This window comes from Diabrotica virgifera, chromosome 5 (assembly GCF_917563875.1).
Source record: "Diabrotica virgifera virgifera chromosome 5, PGI_DIABVI_V3a".
Lineage (NCBI taxonomy): Eukaryota > Metazoa > Arthropoda > Insecta > Coleoptera > Chrysomelidae > Diabrotica > Diabrotica virgifera.
The window spans coordinates 154,240,046-154,261,949 of NC_065447.1; the positions used below are offsets into that span (position 1 = coordinate 154,240,046).

The 21,904-nt window shown below is 33.1% G+C and overlaps 1 protein-coding gene across 1 annotated transcript in view; it reads right to left on the bottom strand.

Moving 5' to 3' along the window:
* LOC126878447 (uncharacterized) overlaps positions 1–21,904 on the bottom strand; it is a 127,244-nt gene that overhangs the window by 74,160 nt on the left and 31,180 nt on the right. Inside the window, exon 3 of the mRNA XM_050651613.1 lies at positions 3,729–3,965. Within this exon, the coding sequence (XP_050507570.1) occupies positions 3,729–3,965 (237 nt within the window). The remainder of the gene's footprint in view (positions 1–3,728; positions 3,966–21,904) is intronic.

Here is a 21,904-nt window from a genome sequence, read left to right on the forward strand (position 1 = left end):
TAACTCTTTACGGAGGAGAAAAGGATAGAAACAATGTGCATCCAAGGAGTGCATGGGTTATGTTGTGAAGGCAAGGGAATCCACATACTAATCATATCATGGCTATCAAAGCCCATGATTCTACAGTGAAAGAGAGGACAATGAGAACGGTCAACGGAGCTTCCCAGATCCTAAACCAGCGAAGTCTCTGCCTATTAAACATACACAAAAACCTCAAAATAACTACACAAGATGCATAAATAAATATAAAGAAAGTAAGAATCTACTATTAGGGCAACAGAGATACGAAACAAATATTATAGAGTCACCGTTTTACTTACCGAAAAGGTAACAAAATTAGTAACTGGCTTTATTTTGATATCACCTAAATGTACTAGGTCACTGTTTATTAAAGCATCAAAAGTGACTGGAAAAAATGATCCAGGTGATAGAAGAACATATTATGCAGGTTCAAACAGAGAAGTAAAAAATAAATAAAGCAAAAAATACCTCCTGGGGCAGTAAATGGGAAGATCCCAACAGAATATAGGGTCAACAAGATCAAGAAAAGCATGTAAAACGGTAAAAAAAACCTAAGAACAAAGAGAAAAGAAACGAGTAGAAAGATTTAATAGAAGAAAGATATTGGATCAAACACCACACAACGTATGACTGTAAAAATATCGCAATTTCCGAACACCATTCCAACAACATGTGAAGTGGAATACGATAAACACGATAAAATAACAGTACAAACAGTCGAAGATGGAATAAGAAACAAATTAACTAGAGGAATTGATATTAGTAATGATCTAAAGTAAGGCTACTGCATAGCATATACTATACACTCTTCTAAATATATCTTCATGAGGCGCTCTGAGTGTAAAAAAGAAAGTGCTGCAATATGGGCGTCCCAATCGAAGACGAGAGTGATATACACTATATGTTGAGAAAACTGGAAGAGGAGTACAGGAACTAGAGCCTTACAATCAATATATCGAAAATCGAGTACTTAGTTGCACCAGAAAAACTAGAAAGCCTACAAATACTATTGTGGAGTAATAAAATAATAAAAGAAAATAAAAAAATTATTTATAAAAGAATAATAGAAAGTACTTGGCACAAAATTCTGGGAAATAAATCAAAGAAACAAATCAAAAATTAAGGCATTGTAAATGAACTAATGGAGATGGTGTTGCCGGCTTACTAGACTTGACAGAGCGAGGAACAAAGATATTCGTAGAGAAATAGAAATTGATCAACGACAGCCGACGACAGCCGTTTAGACGAAGCCAAAAGACTAAACTGGTACGGTCACCTGCAAAGAATGCCTGAAAATAGATGGCCAAAAAGATAGACAACTGGACTCCGCCCACTAGAACAAAACGAGGTAGATCAAGAGAGTCCTGAAGAGAATGACCGCCAGAGATTTAAAAACTGAAGATTTTTTCGACAGAAAAGTTGGAAACAAAACGGCGACAGCTGTAGAAAACTCGCCAATTATATTATATACATTACTTATAAGACGGAGGTGGAAAAAACCAAAATTTTACCTCAACTTTGCATAATAAATATAATACACATAGTTTCAAAAGTTATGCATCACCCCTCGTATTCACGATGTTTACGCTTTTATAAATCCGTATCTTTATCATATATTTAATGGGCCTTTTTTATAAAAAATACACCATTTTTGGTTTTTTATTTTATTTGATTACCCATTTAATTAACCTGGTTTTGCCAAGGTGTAAACATTTGAAATAATTATTCTGGTGAAATTTTTGAGAACGTAATTAAAAATGAATCGTACTTTAATTTCTGAGTTTGACGGTATAAGAGTTATCGATTTAGTTGAAGAAGACCATTCACAGCGGTTCGTGGCGGAAAGAGTGTGTGTTTTTCAGAGTGATGTCTCACGGATATGGAATAGGTTCCTGGAGACAAACTCGATACGGAATAGAGCTCGGTCTGGTAGACCCCGAGTTATCAATGATCGACAGAATAGATATATCAGAATTTCCATCTGTAGAAATTCTTCTTTGTTTGTATCAGACCTCTAAAGAGAATTCGGGCATGCTACAGGAGTCAGAGTATCGTTGGCTACAATAAGAAGAAGAATTTTAGACTAAGGTTTGAGGAGTCGTCGACCAATAAGAGTTCCTCAGCTACAATCAAGACATGTTTTAGACCGCCTCCAGTGGGCTCAAGAACACATACAGCTTTCCCAACAGTTTTGGAATATTATGCTTTTTTCAGACGAGACCAGAATCTGTTTAAATAATGATAACCGGCGAATTCGTGTGTGGCGAGAGCCAACAAGAGCTGCACAACTAGCCACGCACGAATTCGCCGGTTATCACTATTTAAACAGATTCTGGTCTCGTCTGAAAAAAGCACAAAATTCCAAAACTGTTGGGAGAGCTGTATGTGTTCTTGAGCCCACTGGAGGCGGTCTAAAACATGTCTAGATTGTAGCTGAGGAACTCTTATTGGTCGACGACTCCTTAAACCTGAGTCTAAAATTCTATTCTTATTGTAGCCAACAATACTCTGACTCCTGTAGCATGCCTGAATTATCTTTGAAGGTCTGGTACAAACAAAGAAGAATTTCTACAGATGGAAATTCTGATATATCTATTCTGTCGATCATTGGTAACTCGGGGTCTACCAGACCTAGCTCTATTCCGTATCGAGTTTGTCTCCAGGAACCTATTCCATATCCGTGAGACATTACTCGGAAAAACACCCACTCTTTCCGCCACGAACCGCAGTGAATGATCTTCTTCAACTAAATCGATAACTCTTATACGGTCCAACTCAGAAATTAAAGTACGATTCATTTTTAATTACGTTTTCAAAACTTTCACCAGAATAATTTTTTCAAATGTTTACACCTTGGCAAAACCAGGTCAATTAAATGGGTAATCAAATAAAATAAAAAAACAAAAATGGTATACTTTTTATAAAAAAGGCCCATTTAATATGTGATAAATATACGGATTTATAAAAGCGTTAACATCGTGAATACGAGGGGTGATGCATAACTTTTGAAACTATGTGTATAATAATAATTATAATAATAATAAAAGGGCACATTTTAGAACAGGCCAACAAGTTCAAGTACCTACTTGGGATGTTGTATTGTAAGGAACGAGAAATTTTCATCACAGAGAAGGTTAGAAAAACATCATACCTAGGCCACATACCTATTGAGAAATAATAAGTACCAATATGCTCAACTAATAGTGAGAGGAAATATCGAGGGAAGAAGTACTAGGAAGTAAAAGATTATCGTGGTTACGAAATATCCGACAATGGACAGTGCTAAATTTTGAATAGCTAAAGAACAGCTGAAGGCAGAGGAGAGTTTGCAATTGTAGTAGCCAACCTCCATTGAGGAGAGGACACTTTAAGTAAGAATAAGAATAAGAAGAAGAATCTAATGACTACCTCAAATAATAAAAAGAAACATGATAACAACTGGTGATTGTTAGATTAGAAAAACGGTCAATAAATGGCACCCACTTACTGTAAGAAAACAAATTTGGAAAAGGACCCATAAGATTCATGGAGAAAAGCATACCTACTAGATCCATGGTAAAGGTCATAAGTGCGTGGATTTATGCAAAATTTGAATAAATAAAAATAATAAACTTTTGCTTTTTATCTGATTTTTTATGTATATTAATTTCTTCATCTTAACGAAACTAAATTTTAATAAAATCCGACAAAAAAAACTTTCTACTTACGCGGCCGTTACAGCATCCCTTATTTCTTTCTGATCGGTTCCCGCCAACGTATTTCTTCTTTTACTTCGAGTCCTCCTCGTTCTCGATCGTCGTTTGGCTGTAGTCGAATCGTCAACATTAGCGGCATCTGTCGGTCGGCCTGGTACTTCGCCGTTCGGTTTTAGCGACCTTCTTTGTGACGACATGCGATCGAAACTTCGGCCTGATATATCGACGGCAATAATCTCTGCCGGGAATCTGTAAAGAACAAAGATGTTAGTAGGCAGTGATTGACTAAAGATGGCGGTAAAGGCTCAAAGCTACATTCAGTAATTTAGAAAGTGTTTGTTTACGTTCCAAGGAGTATTATTTTTTATCAAGTTGAATGAATAGACCAAGTGAAGTTATTAATGCCATATTAAATAGATGAAATTAAAATATTTGGGTCATGAAAATAAAAAATGTGAACTACATATTGTAAGGAATAAAAATAATCAAGGTCAAGTTCGAGGTATAAGAAAGACATGGCCAAAAATTGGTTACAAATTAGCATTGATTCACTATTCGATTTTTCGTGAAGTATGTATTATCTATCTAAAATGAAGCCAGAAAGTATGTTCTAGGTCTAGGAGTTAAATACGATTTTAGTAGTTCCTAAACATTACGATATCTAAAAAACATTACCGTCGTCGTCACGGCAAAACTCACTAAGTCCACTTTTGTCTAAATTGAGTTAAGTATCTTGATCGATTCACAATATCAATTTTCACATTATCAATAATCGAATTTTCACAGTCTGGCAAAAATAACGAAGTCCTAGGAAGTATCTAGAGATGGTTGCCTTGGGGTTTGCTCACTACGGAGAGCAATGGATTGTATCCTCGCTTCTACCCTTGCTCCCTGGTATTTATATTCGTGAATTCTCTCATTTAAAATAATGTACTTATTTTACATAGCGATCGAAACTATATTATCGATCGCTATGTAAAATAAATACATTATTTTAAATGCGAAAATTCACGAATATAAATACCAGGGAGCGAGGATACAATCCATTGCTCTCCGTAGTGAGCACAACTTAAGTCACTGAATATGCATAAGTTCAAAATTACCATTGTGTTGTCAGGCAGAAGTCACTAAATGTTCGTTTTCTCAAATCTGTTGTTTTGGACTTAGTGACTTTTGCCGCGACGACGACGAATATTACTTGACAGTGCATAATTACGATGTCCTAAAACTGTTCGGTCCTAGAACCAGACACAAGAAAATTTCTCTATGAACGATATAAAGGGACACTTGTGACCCAAGATTACTAAAATAGAACAACAAAGTTACTCATATAATAAGATCAATAATTAAAACCATACTCTGGGCTAATTAGCAAAATTCATGGAAAAGTTATATACCAGCAATTTTATTGCTGGAATCGAATTATAAGATCCAAGGTGATACAGTAGCGATCAACAGGTAGCAAAAACGCGTTCCAAGATTGCGGCAGTAATTTTGAATATTTTTTCGAGATATTTGGCACACGTATTCGTAATATAGTAAAGAATGGCGGTACAGAGCCCAATTTGAAAAATATATTAATATGTGGAAATTACTCTGTAATTAAATACAATATTAAAAAAAGGAGCCTGTACCGCCATTAATACGAACAAAAATATACACTTTCTTCAAATAAAATTTTTTATTCGATACCTAGATTTTGTGTCAATTTGGAACTACTAAAATTTTTTATTTCATTAGTAGTTCCAAAATGACACAAAATCTAGGCATCGGATAAAAAAGTTTATTTGAAGAAAGTGTATTTTTTTGTTCTTCTTAATGGCGGTACAGGCTCGTTTTTTTAATATTGTATTTAATTACAGAGTAATTTCCACATATTAATATATTTTTCAAATTGGGCTCTGTACCGCCATTCCTTATTATATTACGAATACGTGTGCCAAATATCTCGAAAAAATATTCAAAATTACAGCCGCAATCTTAGAACGCGTTTTCGCTACCTGTTGATCGCTACTGTTTCCTCTTAATAATATAGGTATGCAAAGTCCGCAGATAGTGTGCTACTTTTTTTATAAACAAAATGGCGCCGACAAATCGTATTTTTTTCAATTATTGCTCTATAACTTCGAAGATTTTAACTTTACAACCAAAACAGCTTAATAAAAATTCACCGCAATTAAATTCTGCATAGAGATATGTTTTTTACGATTTGCTCCGACGAAAATTTTCCTCGGAAAATGTGGGTTTTCCTAACAAAAACTCTAATTTTCAAATAAAGTTTTAGGTAAGTAATTATTAATCAATAATTAAATAACTTAGTGACATCAAAGCTTTTTTGGTATAGATTGTAATTCCAGAAGCCGGTGAAAATTAAACGAATATTTTAGCAACAATTCAATTGTTAATTAACAAATTACGATCGCAATAATAAACAAAATAATCATGATACATTGATCAAACTTATAAAGATTATAAAGATGAGATGCTTATTTAATATTTTATCGACAAAATATAAATTTTTCTTTTTTTTTTGCATAATCTTTAAATTTTGAAAAAAAAAATAGTTATAATACGCTGGTCTAATTAGTAAAGTACAAAGAAAGGTTATTTACCAGCAATTTTATTGCTGGAATCGAATTATAAGATCCTATATATTATTAATATAGGTATGCAAAGTCCGCATATAGTGTGCTACTTTTTTTATAAACAAAATGGCGCCGACAAATCTTATTTTTTTCAATTATTGCTCTATAACTCCGAAGATTTTAACTTTACACCAAAAACACTCAAATAAAAATTCACCCCAATTTAATTCTGCATAGAGATATGTTTTTCCCGATTTGCTCCGACGAAAATTTTCCTCGGAAAATGTGGGTTTTCCCAACAAAATCTCGAATTTTCAAATAAATTTTTTGGGCCAGTAATTATTTATCAATAATTATATAGCTTGGTGAAATAAAAGCTTTCTTGTTATAGATTATAAATTCAGAAGCCGGTGAAAATGAAACGAATATTTTAGCAACAATTCAATTGTTAATTAACAATTTACAGTCGCAATAACAACCAAAATAATCATGAGACATTGATCAAATTTAGAAAGATTATAAAGGTGTGACGCCTATTTAATATTTTGTCGACAAAATATAAATTTTTCATTTTTTTGCATAATCTTTAAATGTTTAAAAAAAAATTGTTATAAACAAATTAACATTTCTCAGAAATTGTTCATTATATTCTAATTTAAAAAAATACTTAAAATGCGTATTTCATAGGTCTTGAAAATGAATGCTTTAAAAAAATTTTCCAACCATTTGCAAAAAAGTTATGAAACAGCAAAGTATATATACGAAAGCTCCGTTGTTTATAATTAGTTTTAATTGTTTCAAAGCTTAAAAGTGAGTCTATGGTACAACCTAATTACTCACAAAGAATGTCAAAAATTACTGCAATGGTTATATTTTAATCAAAGATTAAAAACACGTTTTTTTGTAATTTTTAACGCAAACGTAGGCCTGATACAGAGTCGGAGCTAAAATGTTCACTCGAAGCGACTGACACGCAGCATGCATTATTTATTAAAAGTGTACATCACGCCATCACGCGGCCGGTCGTCGCTCCGAGTGAAAATGTTAGGCTACAGTACTGTGTTACTCTACTTTCGCGCGTGTAAATTACAAAAAAATATATTTATAATCTTTAATTAAAATATAACTATTAAACTGATAATCGATATTTTTTTGTAAATAATTAGCTTGTACTTTAAACTCACTTCTACGCTTTGAAATAATTAAAAAAAAGTATAAACACAGTGGTAATCGTATGATTACTTTGCTGTTTCATAACTTTTTTACAAATGATTGCAAAAAAGTTTTAAAGCATTCATTTTAAAGATATTTAAAATGCCCATTTTAGCTATTTTTTTAAATTATAATATAATAAAAACTTTCTGAGAAACGTTAATTTGTTTATAACTATTTTTTTTAAACATTTAAAGATTATGCAAAAAAATAAAAAATTCATATTTTGTCGACAAAATATTAAATAGGCATCTCATCTTTATAAGATTTCAAAGCTTGATCAGTGTATCATAATTATTTTGGTTATTATTGCGACCATAAATTATTAATTTACAATTGAATCGTTGCTAAAATATTCGTTTCATTTTCATCAGCTTCTGAAACTATAGTCTAAACCAAAAAGGCTTTTAAGTCACCAAATTATTTAATTACTGGTAGATAATTACTTATCTAAAACTTTATTTGAAAATTAAAGATTTTGTTGGGAAAACCCGCATTTTCCGAGGAAAATTTTCGTCGAAGCAGATCGGAAAAAACGCGTCTCTATGCAGAATTTAATCACGGTGAATTTTTATTTGGGTGTTTTTGTTGTAAAGTTAAAATCTTCGGAGTTATAGAGCAATAATTGAAAAAAAACACGATTTTCGTGCGCCATTTTGTTTATAAAAAAAGTAGCACACTATCTGAGGACTTTGCATACCTATATTATTAATATATAGGATCTTATAATTCGATTCCAGCAATAAAATTGCTGGTAAATAACTTTTCCCAAAAATGGCCTATTCTCCGATAATCAGCCCAGACTACCAATAAATAGCCCGGTGCGGACCAAATATCATAGACCAAGGCATTTAGCACAAAATAAATCGATTTTTAAATACTGCACCTAGTAGCGACTTGCAACTTTTTGCATTGTGTTCAGCATGATGTCAGGAAAAAAGTCTACTACAGAAAAATGGGTGGAAATGTATAGCTGCATTTTAAAGTGCATAAAATGCATCCAAACGTGCATTAACATGTCAAACGAAGTGTATTAAGGGCCAATTTCTCATATCGAGTTTAACTCCAGTTTAACCAGAACTTTTAGTGAACGTCAGTTTAAAGTCAAAATCGTCTTTCCCAATTCACTTTCACCCGATGGCAGTTTAAACTTAAGCGCTGCTTGAACGCTGGAATTCGGCCGTTCAAAGATTTCAGAACCCAGTTCAGATGATTTCATGGATTACGCATGCGTTGTATTAAGACGAAACGCTGTCATCAAGTGCGTTCGCGGGTGCCTGTCGGCGACTAGTCGGCGACAAATTATACTACATTCGCTCTCGCGAGATTTTTTTTGACACTGACGTTAGTAATTTCTTTTTTGAAAAATTCAGTTGTCAGAAGTGACTGGAAATTACTACAAAACCAACGCACCTGCTCATATCCAATATTATTAATAGTAAACAGACATAAAAATAACATAAACCTTACGCCAATCAATATTTATTTATTTAAACCATTATAATGTATTGATAGCAAATGAGAAAATTATTTATTGTACAAAATAAAAATATTTTGTAGAAATAAATTTCACAAAATTTTATGAGATTAGTAGACACTCCCACTATTTCTAATAATTCTTCTTTTTTTAATGAAAGATTAAGTTGATTTGAGTTGATTTTAGCAGTTAACAGTGTGAGGTAGGAATTTTTGTGTTGTAGGTTTCCTATTCCGAATGTCTCAAAAAAAATCTCGCGAGAGCGAATGTAGTATAGCAGCAAAACGCATGCGCACTTTAAAATGATATAAATAATATCGTTAATAGATAAAAATATACAAGGTATATTTACCTAATATGTATAATTTAATCATTAGTTATTAATATTAATTAAAAGTAAATACATATACCTTGTATATTTATCTATTAACGGTATTATTTATATTAAGTGAGGTTAGAAATTGTCGGCGACAATTTGTCCACTGTACCGGCGAACGCAACTAATATAAAATATAACCTATTTTATTATATTAAACCTAACGATAAACGATAACATTATTTTTGTTTTTATTAGATTTATTTATAATAATTATTAAAATGACCCTTTGATTATAAATATGTACTTCAATTTAACTTAACAGCATAAATAACATAAAAACAGCATAAAAAAGGTCGTACAAAATGGCGATAGTTTTTTACTTTTTGCCATCTATTGGCATTTGTCGAAAGCTGTAGAACGTGCACTCACAATGAGAAACGCATTCCAAACAAAACCGAGTTTCACCGGTGAACTCCGTTCAAGTGAACCATAGATTAACGCAGGTATGAGAAATCGACCCTTACGGTCAGATTTTGTTGCTCGGGGGTTTTGGGGTCGCTGAAGACGAATACGTTATCAGGACTGACCACCGGAGCACCGGGTGCCCAGGTTCACTGCTAAAGCACGTAATCTGAAGTTTCGAGGGTTTCCGGCACTAAACTGATGCAAACAGATTACTTGGGGATTTTTTGGGGTCATTGAACAAGAATACGTCATCAAAACCGACCGCCGGTGCACCTGGTGACCAAAAACTCTCTAAACTCCAGAAGATAACATGCCTTAGCCGTGACCGTGGCCATCAAGTGCTCCGGGGGTCAGTTCTGATGGCGTATTCCTGTTCAGAAACCCCAAAAAGACCTCGTTTAATCTGTTTGCATCAATTTAGTATCGAAATCCCTCGAAACTCCAGAAGATAACGTGACCCTAGACACAGGTGCTCCGCGTGTCGGTTTTGATGGCGTATCCGTTTTCAGCAACCCCAAAAACCACCCGAGTAATCTATTTGCATCAATTTACTGTCGAAAATCCGCGAAACTCCAGAAGACGTGCCTTCGGAGTGACACTGGACACCAGGTGCTTTGGGGGTCGGCTTGGATGGCGTATTCGTGTTCAGAGACTCCAAAAACATCCAAGTAATCATTTTGCATCAATTTAGTGCCGATAACCCTTGAACCTCCAGATGACGATTATGTGTGGTCTGTCATGTTAACGGCTTAGAAATGTCGAACCTGCTTTCAGTGGCGACGTGTGACTTTTTCTAAAGTGTTACCAAAACCAAATTATATGGGAGGTTTAAAATATTTTTTTTAAATAATATTTTTTTACATATGGTTTTGGTAACACTTTAGAAAAAGTCACACGTCGCCACTAATATAATTTGGGAATAGTGATTTGTTTAACTTTATCCCACAGGATTGGGATGTACTATACATGTAAGACATCTGTGATGTCTGCAAGTGAATTAAGCTACTTCTTTCATTTTTCACAATTTTCTTTTTTAAATTTATTTGATCTCAGATGTTTATGTCTATTTTTGTTATTGATACGTTGGTTTATGCCTATATTCCATATATGGGTACCTATTCCATATTTGGTTACTCATTTGGGATTTTGTTTTTTTGTTCGATTCTTTTTTTGTTAATTAAGATATTTAATAGAAGGCTTTTAATTACTACATAAAAATGTATGACTGATGTGTCATAACATTAAATTGTTTTCGTATATAATATCACAAGAGAGAAAATTTGGCCGGCAATATTTTCGACTGGTATGAAAGTTTGTTGCCTGGCAATTTTCGCGAATTAAATTTTGACTTAAATCACGAGACGTCAGTCGAGTGATTTTGTCAAAATTTCATAAGCGAAAATTACCAAAAGGCAACGAACTTGAATGAAACCAGGAGAAAATTTTGCCGGTAAATAATTTTCACTCGAATGATATTCGACAAGACTATTTCACGAGACAATTAATGCACCATATCAATGAAATATAATCTTTATTTATTTGTTATTACCAGAAACTTTCGTGACGGATCTGTCATAATTTTGTCGCTGAGAAATCACGTCACTAAGGAGTTTTGTCAGTAGGAAACGATGCGTTGCTATGACGTTTTATCAGTTAAAAACAGTCTAGTGAAATAGCCATTTCTATAAAGGTATTATTTTATATCCCCAAAACAAAATGGTATTCCATAATTGGCGACTTTCCTCTAATAATATTTTGTGATATTATCAGTAATATTTTGTATTTTGAACACAACGTCCGATAAAGAAGTAATAGGTATTACTGATAATATTTTGTAATATTACTTTTGACATGTTTATGCACTTTATAATATTTTGTAATATTATCAGTAGTAATTGCACAAGAGCTCTAAAACTATTGAATTTTTCCCGAGTGACACTTTGACAGTTAGTGAAATTATGTCAAAGTGTCACGAGGGCAAAAATTCTATAGTAATTTTAGAGATCGATTGCAATTTGTTGCGATTATTTCATGAATAAAACTGTTCAAAACCAAAATTTTATTGTAATTTATTTATGTAAGTACAAATTACTACTGCTAAACACACAGTTGATATAAAATATTTTACGGTTGAAAGTCATCACTTTTATATCTTTTAAAACATTAATTGTCATTAATGTCACTGAATGTATTTTTTCGTAACAACGAAGGGCATCTGACGTAATATACTTAACGACGGGATATTATCAAAAATTATCACCTTAATTTGCATTTCTGTAGCTTTCTATTGGTCAGAATCTCCTATGAATTAAATAATCAGTAGTAATTGCACAAGAGCTCTGAAATTATTGAGTTTTTCCCGAGTGACACTTTTGACAGTTTTAATTTCACGAGCCGAAGGCTAGTGAAATTATGTCAAAGTGTCACGAGAGCAAAAATTCTATATTAATTTCAGAGGTCCAGTGCAATTTGTTGCGATTATTTCATGAATAAAACTGTTCAAAACCAAAATTTTATTGTAATTTATTTATGTAAGTACCATTAAACACAGTTTTTATAAATATTTGACGATTGAAAGTAATCACTTTTATAATTTTTAAAACATTAATTGTCATTAATGTCACTGAATGTATTTTTTCGTAGCACCGGAGGGCATCTGACGTAATATACTTAACGACGGAAGATTATCAAAAATTATCGATTTAATTCAGATTTCTGTAGCTTTCTATTGGTCAGAATCTCCTATAAATGAAATAATCAGTAGTAATTGCACAATAGTTCTGAAATTATTGAATTTTTCCCGAGTGACACTTTGACAGTTTTAATTTCACGAGCCGAAGGCGAGTGAAATTATGTCAAAGTGTCACGAGAGCAAAAATTCTATATTAATTTCAGAGGTCGAGTGCAATTTGTTGCGATTATTTCATGAATAAAACTGTTCTAAACCAAAATTTTATTGTAATTTATTTATGTAAGTACCATTAAACACACAGTTTTTATAAATATTTGACGATTGAAAGTCATCACTTTTATAATTTTTAAAACATTAATTGTCATTAATGTCACTGAATGTATTTTTTCGTAGCAACGAAGGGCATCTGACGTAATATACTTAACGACGGGAGATTATCAAAAATTATCGATTTAATTCAGATTTCTGTAGCTTTCTATTGGTCAGAATCTCCTATGAATGAAATAATCAGTAATATTTTGTATTTTGAAAAGGACGTCCGAGGTGGAAATCGAAGCGTCAATAAAATAATTTTTTCAAGTGCCTATTTCCCAATTAGAATAGTTAATTTTCTTTAAAATAATACAGTACTCCTACATGTATTTATTTTTATTAAAAAAAATTTTTGATGAAAGTTTTCTTTTTTTATAAAAGGTATATTAATTTATTTAAAAAACCCTAAAAAGGGCTACAAATATAACACAACGTTTTCGCTCTCTAAAAAGAGTTTTATCAGTGTTCTTACAGGCTTTACATGCTAAGCCACCAAAAATATATCGGTTAAAACCTTTTAAATATCGACTAAATGTCTCATTGGGATATTAAATATTAAATCCAAAGGATGGATAAAATCCCTAAGGATCTGCCCTTATGACCTTCCACGAAGCACGTGGGTTAAGTAAAAATTATGTGTCTTTACATTGACAACGGTGAGAGTCAACTCCACGTGCGTCGTGGAAGGTCATAAAATGCCTTAGGGCAGAGCATTTATCCATCCTTTGGATTTAATATTTAATATTCCAATGTGAGACATTTAGTCGATATTTAAAAGGTTTTAACCGATATATTTTTGGTGGCTTAGCATGTAAAGCCTGTAAGAACACTGATGATGCTCTTTTTAGAGAGCGAAAACGTTCTGTTACATTTGTAGCTCTTTTTAGGCTTTTTTAAATAAATATACCATTTACAAAAAAAATGTTCATCAAATTGTTTTCTAATTAATGGTATACAGCCAGCTAAAGGAAATTCTTCCTTGTGGATTGTATTTTTATTAAACGTTTTTATTTAGTTCCATAGTTTGCGTCAAATTTTTAGACGTTAATTTGACTGCCTTTTCTTCAATGCAAATTAATGAAAATTTGCAAACATATGCATTCGCGGGAACAATACACGAATAGTCAATAAAAACAAATTTTTTCATGTTTATTAATTGTTTAAATAAAAAAAAAACGATTTTAATGGAAAACGCTTAAATTCTCTTGTTTTTTACAATGTAAAAACTTGAAACTTTTACGCATTGTATAGCTAATGATATGAACAATACATAATTTTACTTTTTACGTTAATTGTTTACGTTATGCTTCATTAATAAACAATAAAGTTCCAAATTTTTTGCCGATTCCGACTACTTTTCATGTTAGTACATATTATGTTTTACACATATTTTAATAAACATGACGATATATTTTAATGTTTGAAAAGTGTAAGACTAAAAAGTAAAAAATAAAAAAATATGAAAAAAAATTTTTTTAAGAAACGCTTTTTTTAGTTACGAGTGACTAAAATTAAAAATATTATAAAAAAATCAACTAAAAAGCAAAAAATAAAAAAAAATGCAAAAATCTAACACATTCGTTAAAGAAAAGCGTGGGGCGAAAACCCTTTATTCGATGAACACGCGCCACGCTTTTCTTTGACGGATGTGTTATTAATTTTTTTTTTTATTTTTTGCTTTTTAGTTGATTTTTTTATAATATTTTTAATTTTAGTCACTCGTAACTAAAAAAAAGCGTTTCTTAAAAAAATTTTTTTTCATATTTTTTTTAATTTTATTTATCAGCAATTTTCAGTTCCGTATATCTTATCTTCTAAAATATTTAAACATTTTTGCTTTTCCGAAACCAACTGTTTTTCATGTCTCCATCTTAACTTTTAATCAGAAAATGTTTACGTCCAAAGGATAATGTACTCACTAGACCGTAGTCTATATTGAAATTTATGTCTACACAAGTAATACAACGAACAAACATACGATTGGTGACCTCGATTTTTTGTCAAAAACTTCGAAACTTTTTATAGGTCTGGCGCTCACCGCAAGGAAGAAAGAATTATCAAAAATAGGGAGGTTGTGCTAGTTGTTTTCGAAAGAGTTGTTTTCGTATACAGTATGGTGCAAATGAAAGGAATAAATTCGTTATTTCGTAAACCGGCGACTTTAAGGAAAAATAAAACAGGTCGATTTTTATTTTAAAATTATATTTTGGAATATATTTCATACTAGTAACATCATACATCTGGGCATGATGACGTAATCGATGATTTTTTTAATGGGAATAGGGGTCGTGTGCTAGCCCATTTGAAAGGCTATTTAATTCTCTAGTCAGTAATATTAATATTTACATAATTATTTAAGCAGGATACCCAAAAAAAATTTTTTAGTAAAATTATTTGACAAAAAAAAAGAAGAGTATGTAAAATATTTAATTCAAAATATATTTTACTGTTACCCGAAAACAGAAAAGAATGCTTATTTCACAAATAAACATTGCTTTTCGATTAAATTCAATGTTCAAGCCAGCTCCCGCCAACCGAGCCACTTGCTTGTTGAACGTTTGAACATTTAATTTAAGCAAAAAGCAATGTTTATTTGTGAAATAAACATTTTTTTCTGATTGGTGACAGCAGTAAAATGTATTTTGAATTAAATAAATTACATGCATTCTTCTTCTTTTTGTGAAATAATTTAATTTAAAAACATTTTTTTGACACCCTGTATACATAATTATGTAAATGCTTATATTACTGAATAGAAAATTGAATAAACTTTCAAATGAGCTAGCACGCGACCGCTATTCTCATTTAAAAAATCATCGATTACGTCATTACGACCAGATAGATGACGTCACATGTATGCCATATATGCCAAAATATCATAATTTAAAAATAAAAATCGACCTGTTTTGGGATTTTTCCTTAAAGTCGCCGGTTTACGAATTTATTCCTTTCATTTTCACGATACTGTATAATACACTAAGCGTCAAAATTAACGCACCACCTTAAAAATGGGACATTTTTAATGTATCATATTTCCTAAACCTGTTGTCCGATTTTAGTGCTTCTTTTAATATTTTATAGCTTGGCAAACAATACATTTTGTAGTGCTTGAAAAGAACTTTAAAATGAGCAATATTAAATGTCGATTACATTCAAACTAAGCGAGATATGCTGTAAAAAATGAAAAGTATATTTAACCCCTCATCCACCAGAATTTAGATGCATCGTTTTCCTTCTACACTACCTTTTATTATAGTGTTATTTCTATGTTCAAAAAGTTGCACGGGTTTAAAATAAATGGTTTTTGAAAAAAAAAGATCAAATTATAGAGCGCATTTTTAAATTTTGTTGAAAATCTTCCTTTTTCTCCTTGTAACTTGAAAATGATGAGATGCGAAAAAAAGATACCATACAAAAATGTAGAGTTTTTTAAATAAAAATTTTGTTTTTATTTTTCATTACTGTATCTCTTGTCGTTTTCCAGTTACATGGAGAAAAAGGAAGATTTTTAAGAAAATTTAAAAATGCGCTCCATAATTTGATCCCATGTTTTTTTCAAAAACCATTTATTTTAAACACCTTTAACTTTTTGAACATGTGAATTAAGCGAAACCGCCTGCAGTGGGCAGGACATGTAGCCCGGGCCCCTGAATCGAACATGATAAAAAAGATTCTAACAGCGCAACCCGTGGGAATGAGAAGACGGGGTAGCCCAAAGCTGAGGTGGATGGACGGGGTAACACAGGATGCCGAGAAGATCGGAGTCGGCAACTGGAAAATGCAAGCAAGGGACAGAACAGAATGGCGTAGAAAGCTTGAGAAGGTCGAGGCCCTCTAAGGGCTGTAGCACCAAGATGGTGATGATGATGAATAACACTGTAATTAAAGGTATTGTAGAAGGAAAGCGATGCATTTAATTCTGGTGGATGAGGGGTTAAATATACTTCCCATTTTTTCTTAAAATACATTAGTCATCAATTTTTTATGCATCATATCTCGCTTAGTTTGAATGTAGTCGACATTTCATATTGCTCATTTTACAGAGCTCTTCAACCACTATAAAAGGTATTGGTAGAATTATACACCTAAAATCGACCGTTTCTCTGTTATGTCAAGTTAAAGCAAAATTTTTCACCTACTATATCTCTTTTTGTATTATAACTAGAAGATTTATGAAGGAACGAATCTCTTTGTTTTCTTATAAGCTACAAAAATGTTTTATATTTAGTTTTTTAGTTAGATGCATAATATTCGCAAAAAAACCGTCCGAAAAGGTGTCATTTCTCAATGAAAATGGTCAATTTTATTTTCAACCACGAATAACTCAAAAACGGTTCTTAGCCTCTTCCGTGGTCATTTTAAACAAAAAAATCCACCCCCGAGAAGGGATGGGGACCGCCCCCAAGATAAAAGCGCCACAGTATATAGGGTAGACTTTGAATTAGGAGATAAGTAGAGGCTATACCCAAAATGTCATTAAAATCCATGCAGTAGAATAGAATTCGGAGGTAATATCCTGTTCTTGCTCTCATTGACTGGCGTAAAAGACACAATAATAATAACAAAAAAAAATCAATCTGAAATTTGTATAAAGGGGCCGTCCATTAATCACGTGATGTTTTTTTGGCATTTTTTAACCCCCCCTCACCCCTTGGTGATACATGGTGAGGTTTAAGGCGAACCCCCCCCCCCCGATCCCTATATAACGTGTATTTTTAGTACATATCTACAAAAAATCTATTTTTAGGTATTTATAAAATACACGTGGTAGGGGAGCAAAGTATGCTAAATTCGAGCGTTAAGGGGACCTATTGGGTTGTGAAGAGTAGGTCCTAAAACCAAAAAAAGTTAAGTAAAGCTTTCCATTTTAGTAGGGATTTTCCAATTTTAATTTAATTTTCCATTTCCACCAATCGTTTTTTTAAATTATAGCGCCATCTATCCATAATTCGAAAAAATGTCTCGAATAAAAGTTACTTATTTTTACGTAAGGAATCCAAATCTGAAATAAAAAATGGGGCTCCTAGTTAAGATTTTAAAGTAACCCCCCCACCCTACCACCGTGGAGGGTCGTGTTTGATGCCATTCGATAGATTTTTCAAAAGTATTGAATAAGTGTATTTTACAGTTTTTCGATCTGATGTTCATTTCGCGAAATATCGCGGGATTCGTATTTATAATATTAAATTTACCCCCCACCCCTTTCCGTGGGAAGTCGTGTTTTGGTATCATTCGATAGATTTTTAAAAAATATTAAGCATCTATGTTTTAGTTTTTCGATCTGTCAGTCATTTCGCGAAATATTCGCTTTTTTCTTGTGAAATTTTGGGACTCACCCATTTTCTTACGCCCGGCTCAAATCGTCAGATGTTTGAAATATACACTCTTTTGTATGTACCTAACTTACCTTATCTTAATCTGACAATTTCGAGTATTTTTAAGGATAGATTTTTTTTTCGGGCCCCCCTTAACGAACTACCCTGTGTTAAGAGCCAATATATGGTAGAGGTACATATGCAGGGTACCAGGTTTCTCCCAGTATGCTAATCTGACGCGCTCGAGTAACTGCAAAAATCCCCGCTTGGGTTCCCCTACCATAAGTAACATCTAATTTTATTATACAAAATTAAAACTACTGAAGAATTAAAACTTACCTAGCAACCCTGTTTACCCATGTATTCAGTGCCAAAACAACAGAATAACTGACAAGACTAAATTCATCAGATAATAGGTACCTATAATAAATACATCATGTACGGACTAAAAACTCATAAATAAAATAGGAGACGGCACAGGGTCAGTATTCCTAGTGGAAACACATGGTAAGAAACAAAACACTTCGCAAGTGTCCCTTCTTATCTTTAAGATAATTTACTGTGAAGAGTAGGAGGTATCCCATGTAGCTTTTAACATTAACATCCAATATTAATAAAAATATTTATAGAAATTTGGGTAAAAGGAAAGAAAATCAATGTGTTGTTGTATTGTAGAATATTATGAATGAAAAATTAATTTTTTATCAGTCACACCAATGCCGCTTTCGATTTGTGAACAGGGGTGACGAAAAAATAAATACACGTGATGTATTACTACACCCCCCTCCCCTTGTGATGTTTCGTGATTTTTTATGGACCCCACCCCCCCTTTCGAGACTCACGTGATTAATGGACAGCCCCAAAGATGTTAGAACAGATTTAAAAGCGTGGAAACATCTCAATGGTATGATGTATCATCCTATAGGATGGTAAAAACCATACAGGAGAGCATTATGGATTTCATAACAATACATATTTCGAAATACAAAAAAAAAACACCTTTGGTGGAAAATAAAATGCCACTCTCACTTCGAATAGTTTTGAAGAACTCATGAACATATTTCTCAGACAATGTAAAGATATCTAAAATTTTACGTCTGCATGCAGATGCACTTGTAAAAGTTTCTGAAAAATGTGTAGAATATTTCATGAAAGTTAAGTAGTTTTAAACATTTGTTTCTAAAACTTATATTCTTAAGAGAAAATTACTGGGTATTTCCTAGCTGTATGTGTTCACAGACAAAAGAAATACTAACAGAAAGTTAATTTAAATTGAGGAGAGTCATAATTTCAGCCAGAATTACTGTTAAGAATATACAGAGTGTTTCATTAATAATAAAATTGGAAATATTTTAATTGTAGATTACAGGACTCAAAATATTATATTTGGATTAAGCTTTAATCCAAATCGATTCTCCATGGACACTAACGGAAACATTAATGGGAAGCTGGAGGCATTCGAAATGTGGGTGTATCGACGTATCCTCAAAATATCCTGGACGACTCACACCACCAAAGTAGAGGTATTGCGCCGAATGAGAAAACAAAAAGAAATCTCTTTCACAATAATTAAGAAACGGAAACTTAAATACCTCGGTCATATTATGAGACATGATAAATATCATATTCTCCAACTGATAATACAGGGTAAAATAGCTAGCCGACGCGGACCCGGCATCGAATTATTCAGAACCTCCGCAAACAAAATTAAAATTGATATGATGATAGCCAACGTCCGCAACGGACAAGGCACATGAAGAAGATATAGGTGTAATGCCAAAAGCAAAAAATCATCGTTATCTTTTTTTAACAAAAGATATAAAATTAAGGCTACGGCCAAACAAGCGACAATTTACAGCGCTGTAAGAGCAGTAAAATGAAGCGCGAAAAATGGGTCCTATCCTATGTTACTCTGTTGCTGCACGATATTTTACAGCTCACTATGGCCATCCACTACATTCACCGTAGGACCCATTTTTCTCGCTTCACTTTACAGCTCTTACAGCGCTGTAAATTGTCGCTTGTCTGGCCATAGCCTTACTCACTGTAGTTCAGTATGTCTACTTACTACCTACACGACTTTTATTGCTATACTATTATGACTTCTTATCGCGCGATGATGTCGCTTATAGATGCAGTTCTGTTCAGAATTGGTCTGACCGCAGGCGACACTGTCGCTATAATCTGTGGTTTGCGGTCTTCAGTCTGCAGTCGCTTTCGGTTATACCTTTAACCATTCACTTTCCCCCGTTGTACGCCTCTGGTCGTAGCCAAACACGTTTATTTAACAAAATTTAGTAGAGTGTACAGTATAGTCGATTCGCTAATCTGAGACACATTTGTCTACACTACAATCACAATAAAAATGCTCTCTATAGAAATAAACAAACCAAGACACGTTGAATGTTCGAGGAGCACTCCTAAATCATGTTTGGGAGTGCTCAGAGGCGGCTCTAGCCCATGTAGCGCCCGTGTGCAGTCGATGCGCTGGCGCCCTTTGGTAGACGCTCAGTTAAAATGGAATAGTTGTATAGGTACCTACCTAGTACTAGTACATAGGGTATTAGAGGGTATTAGGTACCCTTATAATGTAAACAAAAATCCAGATGCAAATAGTGCAATATTAAAAATGATGTCGGGAGCCAATAGGTATTCAGGGCGCGGCGTCCGAACAACCTACCAAATCTTTTTTTTTTTTCTCTGATTCTGGCTTTGGTTTAGAACTAGAACCTTTAGCCACGTAATTGTATAACTTATCACTAAGTCAGGGGAGTAATGTGTAGTGTGTGTGTTGAGTAAGTGTCTTGTTACTTTGCAAAGTCGACGTCATTGTCTTTGCAAAGAGACGCTAAGGCTACGGCTCCACGGGCGAGAAATTGACGCTAACAGTAGCAGTAAAATGAACTTAAGGTTTAGCGGAACGGAATGGGAGTAGCCGAACTGAACCGACTACGCACAAGTCCTGTAGTCGGTACAGTTCGGCTATTCCCATTCCGTTCCGCGGAACCTTAAGTTCATTTTACTGCTACTGCTAGCGTCAATTTCTCGCCCGTGGAGCCGTAGCCTAATTGTTTCCGAACGTCTGCGGTCCCTCCGGTGAGTACCGATCACCTACCAAATCTGTTTAAAATATTTAATTAAAAATGAACATTTTTATCTATGAGGTAAGGTTGAAAGTTGGTTGAGGAAATTTGACAGGTTTGAGTACAATGATCTCTCACTGTGCGCTACTGTCACTGGCAATGTGAGGTAAATTCTAAGAGCAGTGAACAAATTTGGGAACACTGAAAGTAATTTATTTGTATACAAGTAATTTAAAATATCTAAAGATGTAGTAGAATTATCCATAAACATTGGTAATAAAGTAATAATCCTATTTCATTAAAGAGCTCAAACCTATCTACTTGTGAAGAGCCAACATGACACAATTTATTTTCTAAATTAAAAAAATATGCTCTTTTTGTATCTAACTCTAAATTCTTCCAGTGTTTTAATTTTTGAAGGAATGAAGGTGTCATTATTTTGCTTTAAAAATAATCGAAGCGTTCCTCAAACGTAGTAATTGTGGAATCTCATAGGTAATAGTAAAAGTTTATTTTAAAATGTATTTTCGCGTTCGTTACTAGTTCATCTTCGCCTCATAATTAAAAAATTTGCCTTAAAACTGCTATTGCCTCGACTTCTTCTGCTACAGTTTTTGCAGTATAAATGAACTCCTCAAAAGCATAGTCATTGCGTAATTCAGACAAACTAACTTATATTGAGGCTTACAGAATCAAAACCTGCTAGATCCATGTGTTGAAATTTTTGT